We start from the raw sequence: 13,719 nt of genomic DNA, 5'->3' as shown, positions 1-13,719 counted from the left end.
ACGCACCACCTTAAAAATTGGTCATTTTTGATGTCTCGAATTTCCTAAACCTCTTGTCCGATTTAAGTGATTTTTGAAGTTATACTTCTTTACCGGCGATAGAGGGTGATTTTTTTATATGTTAAAACCTATCAGCCCGGCGCATGCGCATTATAACTTTGTTCTGATTGGATGTTCAAATGACATGTCAAAAATTATCCGATATGGCAGCTGTGGTTTGGAGATAAAGGTAAACAAATGTATAATATATTAGTTTTATTGTTGTGAGGACAGAAACAAAAAAGTTTATAATATTGTAGTGACTTTTAAATAGTTTTTAAAAGCAACAGGTACGTAATAATTGTTAATGTATCATGAATATAAACCTACCTATTTGATCTGCCAAAATACATAGTATGTAATACTTTTATTTATATAATTTGATTACCATCAAAATTTCTATCAATATTCACCAAATATATTGTTTTTTTACTTTATGTTTTGTTGTATTTTTCAATTCTAAATCATTTCAATTCAAAATTAAAATAATTTGATCAATTTTCAAAATATCAAAATATCATAAGTTTAATCCGTTTAGTTAGTCGATCTTCGTAAATAATGACACATAGTGTCCGTGGCTAAGCGGAGAAGGCGAATGAATTCCAATACCAACCGCTCTTATCAGCGCTGGTTCGAGTCCCAATAGAAACTTTCTTTTTTGTTTTTTTTAATACATTTTATGATTGTAAGTATATTTATTATATAATTGTATTTTCAGAAAATACGTATTTAGTTAAAAAAATTTTCGACAATTAATGTTCAGACATCATTTGTGGCTTGTTTAATGTGTTTGTGTGTGTTTTATTCTTTTATTATTTTAATTTTTGGCACTGTTCTAATAAAAATGTTTGAGAAGTAGTAAGTATAAATTAGTTTAATATTTAAACAAAATATAAATAAAAAGTATATTAATTTCGTTTAAATCATATAATAGAAGTATAACTTCTTACGTGCGTACAAATTACACACACATTCTTTTTTTAACATGTAGACATGTTAACATTTTAGTAGACCAGGAAGCATCTGTTTTTAGGTGGATGTGAGAGGTGGCATTCGGATTTTTGCGGATAAAGTTAGGTGATAACTTCGTTAATAATAATTGCTCCTCCTCAAATAAACCCGGAACATTAATAAAAAAAATAAAATATTTAAAAATTTCAAAAAATTTCGTTTTTTTTTTCTACTTTCTTTGCTTGTAACTTTAAAACGATTCATTTTGGAAAAAAGTCGTATAGGAATAAAACAAAGATAATTACATTTTCTATCAGATACGATTGGTTAAAAATGTTTTAATTTAACACCCTTGCTACAAAATACAAATAAATATAAAATAAGGGGGCAAAACAAGCCTGTCCTTATTCAATGTTTTTCCATCACTTAGGTTACACTTGGAACCTTCCTAATTCGCTTAGAAAATTTTTGTAATGTGCTAAAACCGTTCACCAAATTTCATTAAAATTGACTTACTAGATTTTGCATAATATTTTGCAATCTAAACTATTTTAAAAAATTAAAATTTTTTAAAATCTTGCACAACAGAAACTAGAACATACAAAGATTTGTCAATTTTTTTACATATAAAGAAGCACTCCACCTATCTAATGCACTTTACAGAATTGAAATCGGATTATTTAAGCAGCTTCAGCAATGTTTTAAAGTTATAAACAAATTTCTGCTGTGGCCAGGAGGGGGCGCTACGGGCTCCTTTATTTAGATGGACTTATCCAAGTTTTTTTTTATTAATTTTGACCCGTAGAACACGAATTTTTTGGATAACAGTTGATCCGGATGTCGATAAGATTGTTATAAACAAAGAACTTGAGGAATTACATAACATCGATTTTTCGCAAAATAAAACATTTTTTTGTATTTCTTGGGTAATTCTAAGCAAATAGTATTGGGACCGTGCAAGTTCGGCAAAGCGACCTCTATTTCTACGCTCTGTACTTTTATTCGCACTTTTAATTATATTGGCCAATTATATTAGTCCTGGTTGCTGGATAATTGTCAAGGCCATAGTTCAAAAAAAATAATAAGAAGAAAAAATAAGATGCAGGTTATGTTATGCAAACGTAAACAATTGTATTTAGTAAATAAAATTAGTTATTAAAATGCAGTACCTACTGCAAGCAAAACACAATTAATTAAATTTACCTTTATATAATAATTGCATATCATGTCAATATTGTGGAGCAATATATAATTTTTCTGCTTCAATGACAGAAGGTATGAAATATACGTCAATTTGACAATTTCAATTGACAATATGAATTATTTAAGATAGTTGCAATATTTCTCCGCGACTCGCGCACGGTCGTTTCTCGTTTCCCTTCCAAGTACTTGCACACCGCGAATATTAAGTATGGAGAACGGTAAGGGTTTTATACCGATCGAAGACAATTGTTTTGAGAGGTATTGTCTGAGATCGGTTACCCTTAACGTTCGACATGCTTATAACGTTTTTTGCACGATTGATACCATTATAAATTATAAAATTAAACATTTTCGTCATATTGACTAGTTTCATTCATTTTATCAAGATAGATACTTTGGTTGTTAGGTAGTAACTAGGGTGCATAACAACAATGGAGAATTGAGTTTTTATTTAGTTGTCAATAATTTTAAGTACAATTTTGATTATTATAAATTAAAATATGAGCGAAAGTGAATTTGAAGAAATTGAACGGGCTTGGGAAGAAGGGTGTTCCACAATTATTCCCGAAAAATCCAAAATCCGTTATCAAAATACCTACCAAAGTTTTAAAAAATGGTGCGAAGGCAAGAATTTAAGAATCGAAGAAAAGACTCTATTGGCATATTTCGTTCAAAGACATATGCAGTTGAAAGCTCCTGGAAGCCTCTGGGCAGAATATTCAATGATTAAATCCACCGTTTTTCTTTATGATGGCATTGATATTTCCAAGTTTTCAACTTTGATCGCGTATTTGAAGAGAAAAAATGTTGGATACTACTAATGTATGCGATTCTGCAGGAGTTTCTGTTAGAAGTGAAACCACAGCCCAAACAAGTGGGATTTCATTAAATAATTTAACAAAGTGTACCATAAGTTTCAATAGTAATAAATAATTCGTTAGTTTTCTTTATTCTTTCAAAAAATAAATTAAAATTAAGAGATTTTTTAACTCGACGGTAAGTGAATTAATTACCGTCGAGTTGGAGTACTAATTACTTACAGTCGAGTTGGAGTACTTACCGTCGAGTTGGATTACTTACCGACAAGTTGCTAGTAAATGTCACCTACTGACGTAAAATCTGTCACGGTAAACAGTCAAAAATGATCAATTGTGCAAAAAAATGTTCTTACAAGTTTTTTCGTAGGATGCATAGTTTTCGAGATAAACGCGGTGGAACATTCAAAAAATTATATAGCAATTCTGCTGACCGCATTTGAAAGTTTAAGTCACCGGTTTTAATTATTTGCATTGCTAAAAATTAATTTTTTTATTATTAAACAAAGCTATTTGTTTATAAGCCAAAAAATTGTTTATAATTTTAAAACATTGCTGAGGCCCCTTAAATAATCCGATTTTAATTCTGTAAAGTGTATTAGATAGGTAGAGCACCTCTTTATCTGAAAAAATTAGCCAACTTCTAAATGGTGTCTATGTACTTTTTGTTTAGAAAGATTTTAAAAAATTTGAACTTTTTTAAAAACATTTACATTGCAAATTTATTATGCAAAATCTATTAGGTCGATTTTAATGAAATTTGGTAGACCATTTAAGTAAGTTGTAAGAATTTTCTAAGCGAATTACTAAGGTTCTAAGTGCCATCAAAGTGGTTAAGAAACATTGAATAACAACAGGCGTGTTTTGCCCCCTTATTTTGTATTTATTGCTATATTGCAGAAAAGGTAATACCTTGAGACATTTTTGACCAGTCGTATATCATACAAAATTCAATTATCTTTATTTTATTTCTGTACGACTTTGTTCCAAAACGAACTGTTTTAAAGTTATAAGCAAAGAAAGCAGAAAAAAATCGATGTTTTTCGAAATTTTTAAATATTTTAATTTTTTTATTAATGTTCCGGGTATAAGTCAATTATTATTACTGAAGATGTCACTTAACTTTATCTGCAAAAATCCGAATGCCACCTCTCACATCCAAAAATACACGTTTTTTACAGATTAGTCCTGGTCTATAGCTAATATCACTGTAATAATATTGTTGATAGATAGGTAAATCGTCATTGTATACCGGGCCGGGTGTACCAATCAAACTGTGATTTTTTCTGAAAGTTCGCGTCAACATGTGGAATATTCTAGCATATTATATAAAATACTGAAATTAAAACCCAACTATAGCCTCATGTTTTCTTAACATTCTGTTTTTTTATTCATTTGCTTACGTTGGATAATAAAAAAGTTACTTTACTTTTAAAAAAGGTACTTTAGTAACTATTTTTTATAGCCTTGTTTTTCATCAATACATTTTAATACGTTTTTAAAAGTATGGCAAACTTTAAGGGGTAATTCTGCATGAAAAAATAATGACAGTTTGCTTTATAAACATATGTAACGTACCTATGACGATTTATTTATTGCTCTAAAACCGGTTGAGATATGCAAATCAAATTTGGTGGGTTATAAGAGGTAGTTATTGTGCATTTTTTGACACACAATTAACCCTTAAGTACTAACACCCCCGTCTCTCAGACGGCATAGCTTGTCGAAAGTGGGATATTTCCCTTTCTAGAAAATTTTGAAGGTCACCCGTTTATGACTTTTCAAGTTGGGTTGTTCTTTAGTAGTATTGAATTCGGCAATTTGCGGCAGGTTGTTATTCGAAAGATATTTAGACTCAAAGTGTGATTTCCGTCTAATAGACGGGGTGTTAGTGTTTGTGCCCAGTTCGTCATTACACATAATGTGCCCCAGTTCGTCAAAAAACATCAAAAAAGGGAATAAAGACCCTGAGGAAACTCTTTTGAAATGGTTTGATGATGTAGAAGATGACATAAGCGAAGTGGAATCAATTTTTGATGAAAACGTTGCCACTGACTACCATTGATACACTGTACTAACTATAGTGCCTGTCAGTTTTTTTTTGTTTTAACATTTTTTAAAAACCTTTTTATTTTCATTTTTCTTACTCTTTGTTTAACTCGATTATAAATTTTTATTAAGATTCTTCAATTTGTTTAATTTTTATCACACTTTTTTCAGGAGTAAAAAGGTACACAAACAATCCTTCCATTCTTGTTATGTTTTTTATTTTAATAAATACAGAAAAACTAGATTAGCTACTGTGTTTTTTAGATAACCAATACTTTCAGTAGGTCATCGAGATATTTTTTTGCATTAAAATTTTTAACAAAAACAAAAATTACCACTAAAATGTTAAACCCGTCTGTCAGGCGGTTAGTTAGTGTTTACGTCATTGATTTAAGATGTTAGTACTTAAGGGTTAAGAATTTTACGTTCACTATTGGCGCACATAAGGGTCATATTAACCTTATGCGCGCCAATGGTGAATATTAAATTCCTAATTTTATATCAAAAAAATGCGCAATAACCAACTCTTAAAACCCACCAAATTTCATTTGCATATCTTAACCGGTTTATAAATAAATCGTCAGTTTGTAAGAAAAATTTCAACACTCCCTATCTCGGAAACGAAGCATTTGAGGACATACGTTTATAAATCAAACTGTCATTATTTTTTATTTATTTTATTTATTTATTCACGGGCAAGCCCTATTCCGATATAAATTTTACAGTGTTCTAAATTATATAACATAATTATACAATTATATAACATTAATGTTAACCAATTATATAACATAAACTATCGTAATATAACATATAACCAAGTGGTTTGAGAAAAAATAACTCGTATGAGTAATACAGTTACAAAAAAGAAAAAAAAAAGAATAAGATAACATTAGGTCAGTACAATTACAAACAAAAGATATCACCTAAATCAATTCGGAAATGTTGTAAGGTATAACGGTTTTAAGTTATCTAATACATACAGGTCATGTAACACTAATCACAATACAAAAGCTCTGGCCGAAAATATTAAAAAGTTAAAAAGTTAGGGAAGAAATTAGGTTTTTAAAGCGGGAAACTGATATATTAAAAATTTCGAGGTTATTTAATGAGTTAGCTAATCGAAGAGTTCTAGGAATAAATGTGTTGTAGGAATAATTGAATCTATGAAAAGAGACATAAAAGGTTTGCACCTGCCTAGTCGAACGACTGGGGACAAATAGAGATATTTTGGAGAGAAGTTCGGGGCAGTTACACAGCCCGTTGATAATTTTAAATAAAATAATTAAGTCTCTTTGTTTTCTGCGTACCTCAAGAGGAGGTAAGTTCAGTATGCGCTCTAATACAGAATAGTCATAGTATACATGCAACTTACTGGCAGTATATCTCAGAAAATTGTGTTGGACAGCCTCAATCTTCAGTTTATGAGTAAAGTAATAGGGGGACCAAATTGTGGAACAGTAATCGAAATGAGATCTAACCAGGGAGAAATAAAGAGATTTAATAGCTGAGATGTTTGTAAAGTCTCTAGTGGTTCTTTTTATAAAGCCAAGCATCTTCATAGACTTCTGTATTGTACTGTAAATGTGTGATTTATAGCTAAGGGCGGAGTCAAGGATCACACCTAGATCCCTAGTTTCAGAGGCAGAATGTAAGGTCAGATTATTTATACTATATTCGAAGATGATTGGATGATGAGTTCGGTGGAAACGAAGAATATGGCATTTGGATGCATTCAAACACATACCATTTTGCATACACCAGTTAGATAGGCGATCAATATCACCTTGTAGACTAAGTGAATCAGCCTCAGATGTGATTATTTTAAAACATTTTAAATCATCAGCGAATAACAAAGTTTCACTTACTTTGAAACAGGGTATTAGATCATTGATAAATATATTAAACAACAGAGGTCCCAAGTGTGATCCCTGTGGTACACCTGAGTTAACAGAGATGGTATGAGAATAGTGATGATTAACCCTGACAATTTGCGATCTTTGCGTAAGATAGCTCTTGAGCCACTTCAATATAAGGCCATCAACTCCGTATAAATAAAGTTTATGAATCAAGAGCTCATGATTAACTTTGTCGAAAGCTTTGGAAAAGTCAGTATACACAGAGTCAACTTGTAAACCCCTCTCAAGAGCATCTGTCAAAAAATCAACATATGTTATGAGACCCAATTCTGCTGATTTTTTGGATGTAAATCCAAATTGTTGGGCCCCTATAATTGGCGAGAAGTCATAACTTAAATAATCGGAAATAATGCTCTCAAAAACTTTAGGAATAGCACTAAGAATACAAATGGGACGATAGTTACCTATATCCGATTTTCGACCTGATTTATATATTGGAGTGACATAAGAGTTTTTCCAGTAGTAGTTTTTTATGCAGAATTACCCCTTAAAGTTTGACATACTTATTTAAAAACACCCTGTATTGTAGCTAAGTATCTAACTTTTTTATTATCCAACATAAGCGAATGAATCAAAAAACAAAATGTTAAGAAAACATGAGGCTATAGTTGGGCTCTAATTTCAGTATTTTATAAATGCTAGAATATTCCACGAAATCATGTGAACTTTGAGAGAAAATCACATTTTGATTGGTACACCCGGTATATACAATGACAACTTACCTGTCTAACAACAATATTATTACAGCGATATTGTTAAAGAATAAGGATACAGCATGTTAAACAAATCACTTAAATCGGACAACAGGTTTGAGAAATTCGAGACATCAACAATGACCTATTTTTAAGGTGGCGTTAATTTCTTGGAGAAGTGTATTTGCAACAACTTTTGTGCAATTGTTGATTTATTAGTCAGAGATCGGATCTTTAAAAACGAGACGACAACAAAAAAGCTGAATTTTGACGAGAATGTCCATTTTGGAATCCCAAAATAGTTTGTTTATCCTAGGGATAAGGCCCCGGTCTTACTCCTAGGGGGGGGGGGATAACATTGATTTACCAAAAATTGAATGCCATAGAAAAAATCTATAAAATTTGTATCAAGTCAACAGTAAAATTCGATATCTTTTGATCAGAGTGTCCTATCGACAAAAATCCGAATGGGTGTTAAAGGTGAAAAGTGCAGCTTTCATACACAATTTTTGCATTTTGTCACAAATGAAGCCAGTTTCATAAATTTTATACATTTCATGAGAATCTTAAAAAACCGCAAAACGTTTATTTATTTAACAGCATTATAGAAAAAGCTTATCTCATGCTGATATATGGAAAATTTTAGAGTTAAAAACGTCCTGAAAAAAATAATTTCCATGATAAAGTACACTAAGGCGAATTGCAGCGTGACATAAAATGGGATCAACAGTGACGAATTTAACATATTTACTAGAGTCAGTCAGGGTTGCATGCTTTCTCCATTTCTTTTTAACATAGCTGTAGTCTAAACAGTACAATTCAATCCAATTTAATTTGTATTTTTTGTATCTCTTTGTTGTAATTGGTATTTTAATGTATTGTTTTTTGTTGTAAATAGTTGTAACCCTTAAAAAATGAATAAATAAAACAGGAAAGGAAGTAACAAGAACCTTTTGACATGCAAGCAAAAGACTAAATTATAAGACATAAGACTAAACATTTAGTCTTGCCATTACATCTATTTATTGCCTGGCTAAAGGTTTCATGGCTAAAGCTAAATAAAACACAGAAAAAACATTAGAGGTTAATTTCATATCATTTCTTTCCTTGTAACTTGTAATCAAATAGTGAACAAATGAACGTAATAAATAAACCATATTAATAAGTAAATGGAACAATAAACAACATAATAAAGAGACAATTAAACTGGTATGGACAGCTGATGAGAATGAAACCCAGTAGATTAACGAGAAAAATTCACGAAACAAGAAATATCACAAAAATGAAGAAGGCAGACTGAGGAAAAATGGATATATCAAATAGTAGATGTGTAGAAGATTAAACAGAAAACGCTTAAAGAAATAACAAGCTGAAAATGCGAGCATTATCATAACGAAAACTTTGTACCTATATTTACGTATTTTAATTCATAATATGGAAAATTTCTATTATGAAAAGTAGTTTAGAATTAATAATTATGTTTTAATGTGCAATTATATCATTCTAATTTAAATGTTATGAACTATAAAGGTACTTTACTGTTGATCGAAATTCATATTTTTTATATACCTCGTATAAAATTAATAAAATTTTATATATGATGGTTGCATCATAAATCTTAGAACATGAAGAGCTTTTTATGAAGAATAACTTTTCTTGGTCAAATTAAAAATAAAAGAGTTATAAATGAAAATGTTGGTATCCATAATTTGAGAAAAATCTTCAAATATTTTTTTCCATTAGAAGGATGTAACTGCATATATCAGACCATAATTTTTTATACCAAACAATATTATTTCATATACTGTCGGTTCGCTAAACTCAGACACAACTGGCTAGTGATTTTAGCGAATAATTTTGCCAATTCGACAAAAAAATAATTTCTAAATAGTTATTAATTACTAAATAATTAGTAATTTTGCCAATTTTGGCAAAATTCTCAAAAAACAAAAAACTACTTACTAAAATCACTAGCCAGTTGTGTCAAGTTTAGAGAACTGACTAGGTAGATTTTAATTTCATAGCAAATGGAACAGTCCATTTATCATAAAGGGGAGGCCGTATACTGGTATAAACCTTTTTAAAACTGTTAATAATAAATTATTGCTTTTAAAATATTATACTCAAATTGTATTTTTGAACATCTTATTTATTTTATATAATAATTAAATTCACTATCAAATGTCATTGATGTTTTATTAATACTTAATTTAAAATTTAGTTTGACATTCACGAAGTGTCAAACTCAAATGTAAATAACCTATGCTTTGCTTAACAAATCGAGATTAAAAAACTAGCCTACTTAATAGCAAAGATTTCAGCTGGACGTGTAGTGTGTCGGTAGAAAATAAACCGATTGTGAGGTCACATTTAAGACTTTGAGGTCAATTATCTCGAAGACAGTTAGAAATATCGAAATGCCTTTTTCAGATTTGGATTCAGAAGAAAAAACTACATAAGAATCCATCGATAAATCTGATCTGAATATTGCAGGAGCGGCAACGCAATAACACACACACTTTTGCGAATTTATAAACAAAATGTTTTTCGTTGAAAATAATATCACAAGACAGAAAAGAATGGAAAAGATGTGTGAATATGTACTTTAACTAAACCCAAATGTGACACCTCAAAGGGTATAAGGCACAGGAGAGAGAAAGAAAGATAAGTCAATGGTATCAAAAGAAACTAAATATTTTTATTTTTGGTACTACCTAAGTATATTTAAAATTTATAAATCAAAAATATTTCATTCTCCCTCAAAGTTTAGGACAAATTAGGTTTGTAGAGTTAAAGCTTGGAGATTAGCTAAAAACAATGAGAAAGTAGAAAAAGAATATGGATAGAAAAAGAAAAAGTAGCAGAAAATGGTAAATTTAATTAACATTGACAACACTGTAAGTTAATATTATTATTTTTTACCAACACTAATACTACGAGTTCAACTTTACAAACTTGTTTTTACAGAATTTCTTTTTCTGTATATGGAAAGTAAACAAACAAATATAATGAAAATATTAGTTAGTGGCCTAGAAACAAAATAATAACCACTAAACACCGGCGAACCATGTAGAAGGTAGTACATAGAAAATTTTGTTGTCACTCGCCAGGCCAAACATTGATTGAAATTTTAGGTTGATGTAACAAACACAGCCTTAACACAGGCCCACGTGCTCTACTATAAACTGAAAGGAAAAAGTATGTTGTCATGCTATGTAGAGAACATCGCATCACAACCAACCAATGTACACTTTATATTTACTATTATAAGCGTAATGAGCAACAATCAAAATAACAGTCATACGGCTCCCATACATAGAGCTCATAATAAGATAGGAAAATAGTCTGACGTCACCTGCTCAATAAATACTTGACAAGCATTTCCAAAATGACTTGTAGTGTTTATTTGAAACTGCACTTGTCTGCATACAATAATTAAAGGCAAGTTGTTTGTAGGCAAAATGTTTATTGCTAAATAGTAATAAACTAAATAGTAATAAACATTTTCAGGAATATACAATAAACTTATTGCTTATTATTATATAAATAACACCACAATCTTCTTGGTTAGGGTGTCTGCATTCTGCATAACTTTTTTGAGGTAGAATCGTTGACTGCCTTTCTCTCTTAAATTAAGGCGCATGATTTTTTTTAATAATAATTAGGCTGAAGCTATTTCCTTTTGGCATAATTATGTAATTTATGTTTTATTTGTTTTATTTATTTATTTATTTTTAACAAGCAACATACACAAACTTTGTTTAATTTATTAATAATTTGTATTTTGATAACAACTTCTGAAGTGGAAGTCGAAACGAAAACAAACTAAAATTGTCACTTTATTTCTAAAATAAAACAGACACATTAAATAATTAGGCTGAATAGATTTGTAAATAATTAGGTTGGATATAATTTTTTTTTTGTAAATAGTTGGGGTGCATTTTTTTGTAAATTTTTAGACCTCTTTCATTATGCATTTATTTTCCTCCAAAAATGTTTATTACTTGTGAATAATATATTATGTTTTTCTATAAGAGATTTCTTGCATTTCATTATTTTCCGCAATGCCTTCAGGAATTTTCAGATTGCTATCCGTACACTGCACATTATAATAGTGCACAGGTAGGTAATATGCACAGGTAGACTGCATGCTATAGTAGCACCTTAATATTTTTATTTTGGTAGGTAATAAGTATTAGATATTTAAAATTTACAAAGCAAAAATAATTTATTCCCACTGAAAACATAAACATTTCTGGACTCTTTGCGCTTGTAGAATTTAAGATTAGAGATTAGTTAAAAACAATGAGAAAATAGAAAAATGATATGAATAGAAAAAGAAAAAGTAGCAGAAAATGATAAATTTAAATAACATTGACAACACTGTAAGTTAATATTATTTTTTGCCAAAACAATAATACTACAAGTTCAACTTAATAAACTTGTTTTTACAGAATTTCTTTTCCTGTATATCGAAAGTAAACAAACAAATATAATGAAAATATTAGTTAGTGGCCTCGAAACAAAATAATAACTATTAAATACCGGCGAACCATGTAGAAGGGAGTAACTAGAGAATTTTGTCGTCACTAGCCAGACAAACATTGATTGAAATTTTAGGTTGATGTAATAAACACAGCCTGAACGCAGGCCACGTGCTCTACTATAAACTGAAAGGAAAAAGTATGTTGTCATGCTATGTAGAGAACATCGCATCACAACCAACCAATGTACACTTTGTATTTACTACAAAACGTAATGAGCAACAATCAAAATAACGGTCATACGGCCCCCATACATAGAGCTCATAATAAGACAGGAAAATAGTCTGACGTCACCTGCTCAATAAATACTTCACAAGGATTTCCAAAATGACTCGTAGTGTTTATTTGAAACCGCACTGTTGGCCCGGTTGGCCTCGAGAAAGGGGTATTGATTTTCAATAAAGTAGGAAAAGCCTATCCAAATCCGAAAAAGTAACACGTGATTTGAACCATGTGTACCTAAATTTTAACCTCTCAAGGCCTCCTAGGATAAACATACAGCAGCAATTATGAGAGCGGCATTTGTTTACATAACATTAACTAAACTTACGTCTTGGGTAACTTGATTGAAGGGGCTCCTTTCCTCTGAAATACTCCATCGATAAATACACCATTTTTTCCATTGCACAGCATGTAAAAATAAGGGTGTTCGAAGAAAACTTCTAAATGCCTTCGCGAAATAAAACTAGAATGTCCCATATTTACATCTACATCACCACGTGAACTGTTCCTACCTATAATAATCCGATCCTGCCGAACGAGGTACTCGAATTCACGGCCTTCTATTCGAGCAATCGGTTCCCCTTTTACGTCGGGGCTCCACTGTACCTTCGAAGGACTCGCGGGAGCCGATTTTAGAGCGAGAAGGGCCCATGCATCGCTTTCCGGAGTCATTGAATATGATGTGGACATGGTGATTCACTACTTCACACCACTTTTTTAACCACACTCTTTAAACTGTCTCACTTCACTGTTTACCTAAGAATTGCTACAAACGTGGGAGTCACCTGTGTTGCACTTTGGTTCGTATGTTGATTTCATAACGTCCTAGTCGATAGAAATGTTGGTAAACACGTGAGATTGGCATAAAAAACAGTCTCTACCACAGACACATCTAGTAATTTTAGACGGAATATTTTGTATTTTGTGGTATAGAGACTATGTCTTGACAGTCGACAGCAAAATATGTGAGAATTATTTTATTTTCTTTCTCTCTGCCGCCATCTACTACTTACTAGGCAAACTCTTTCAATTATAATTGGGCTTCGATTTTCTGCCGGGTAGAACACTTTACAAGGCCATCATCTTCAAATTTTCATGAATTTTAGATGATCAAAACAACTTTGTTATTAAAAACCAACACCGAATGTCACATTATGTTTACAAACATACATTTTTTTTATTTACAAACAATTTTTGTTTGAGCAAATGGGCGTGCTTTGTAAGTCAAAATTTGCGTAGAAATGTCAAAGTTTATTTTTTCACGGAAAAGATACAAAAGATACCTATC

The 13,719-nt window shown here is 30.8% G+C and overlaps 1 protein-coding gene across 1 annotated transcript in view; it reads right to left on the bottom strand.

Moving 5' to 3' along the window:
* The window catches only part of LOC126888368 (forkhead box protein K1-like), a 122,702-nt gene extending 109,267 nt beyond the window's left edge, over positions 1-13,435 (bottom strand). The window contains exon 1 of the mRNA XM_050656565.1: positions 12,760-13,435. Coding sequence (XP_050512522.1) covers positions 12,760-13,121 — 362 coding nt within the window. The 5' untranslated portion in view covers positions 13,122-13,435. The remainder of the gene's footprint in view (positions 1-12,759) is intronic.
* Positions 13,436-13,719: the final 284 nt, after the last annotated feature.

This window comes from Diabrotica virgifera, chromosome 7 (genome assembly GCF_917563875.1).
Source record: "Diabrotica virgifera virgifera chromosome 7, PGI_DIABVI_V3a".
NCBI classification, from domain to species: Eukaryota; Metazoa; Arthropoda; class Insecta; order Coleoptera; family Chrysomelidae; genus Diabrotica; species Diabrotica virgifera.
Note: the sequence above shows the minus strand (reverse complement) of the source record. Positions and strands in the feature narration are given on the sequence as shown.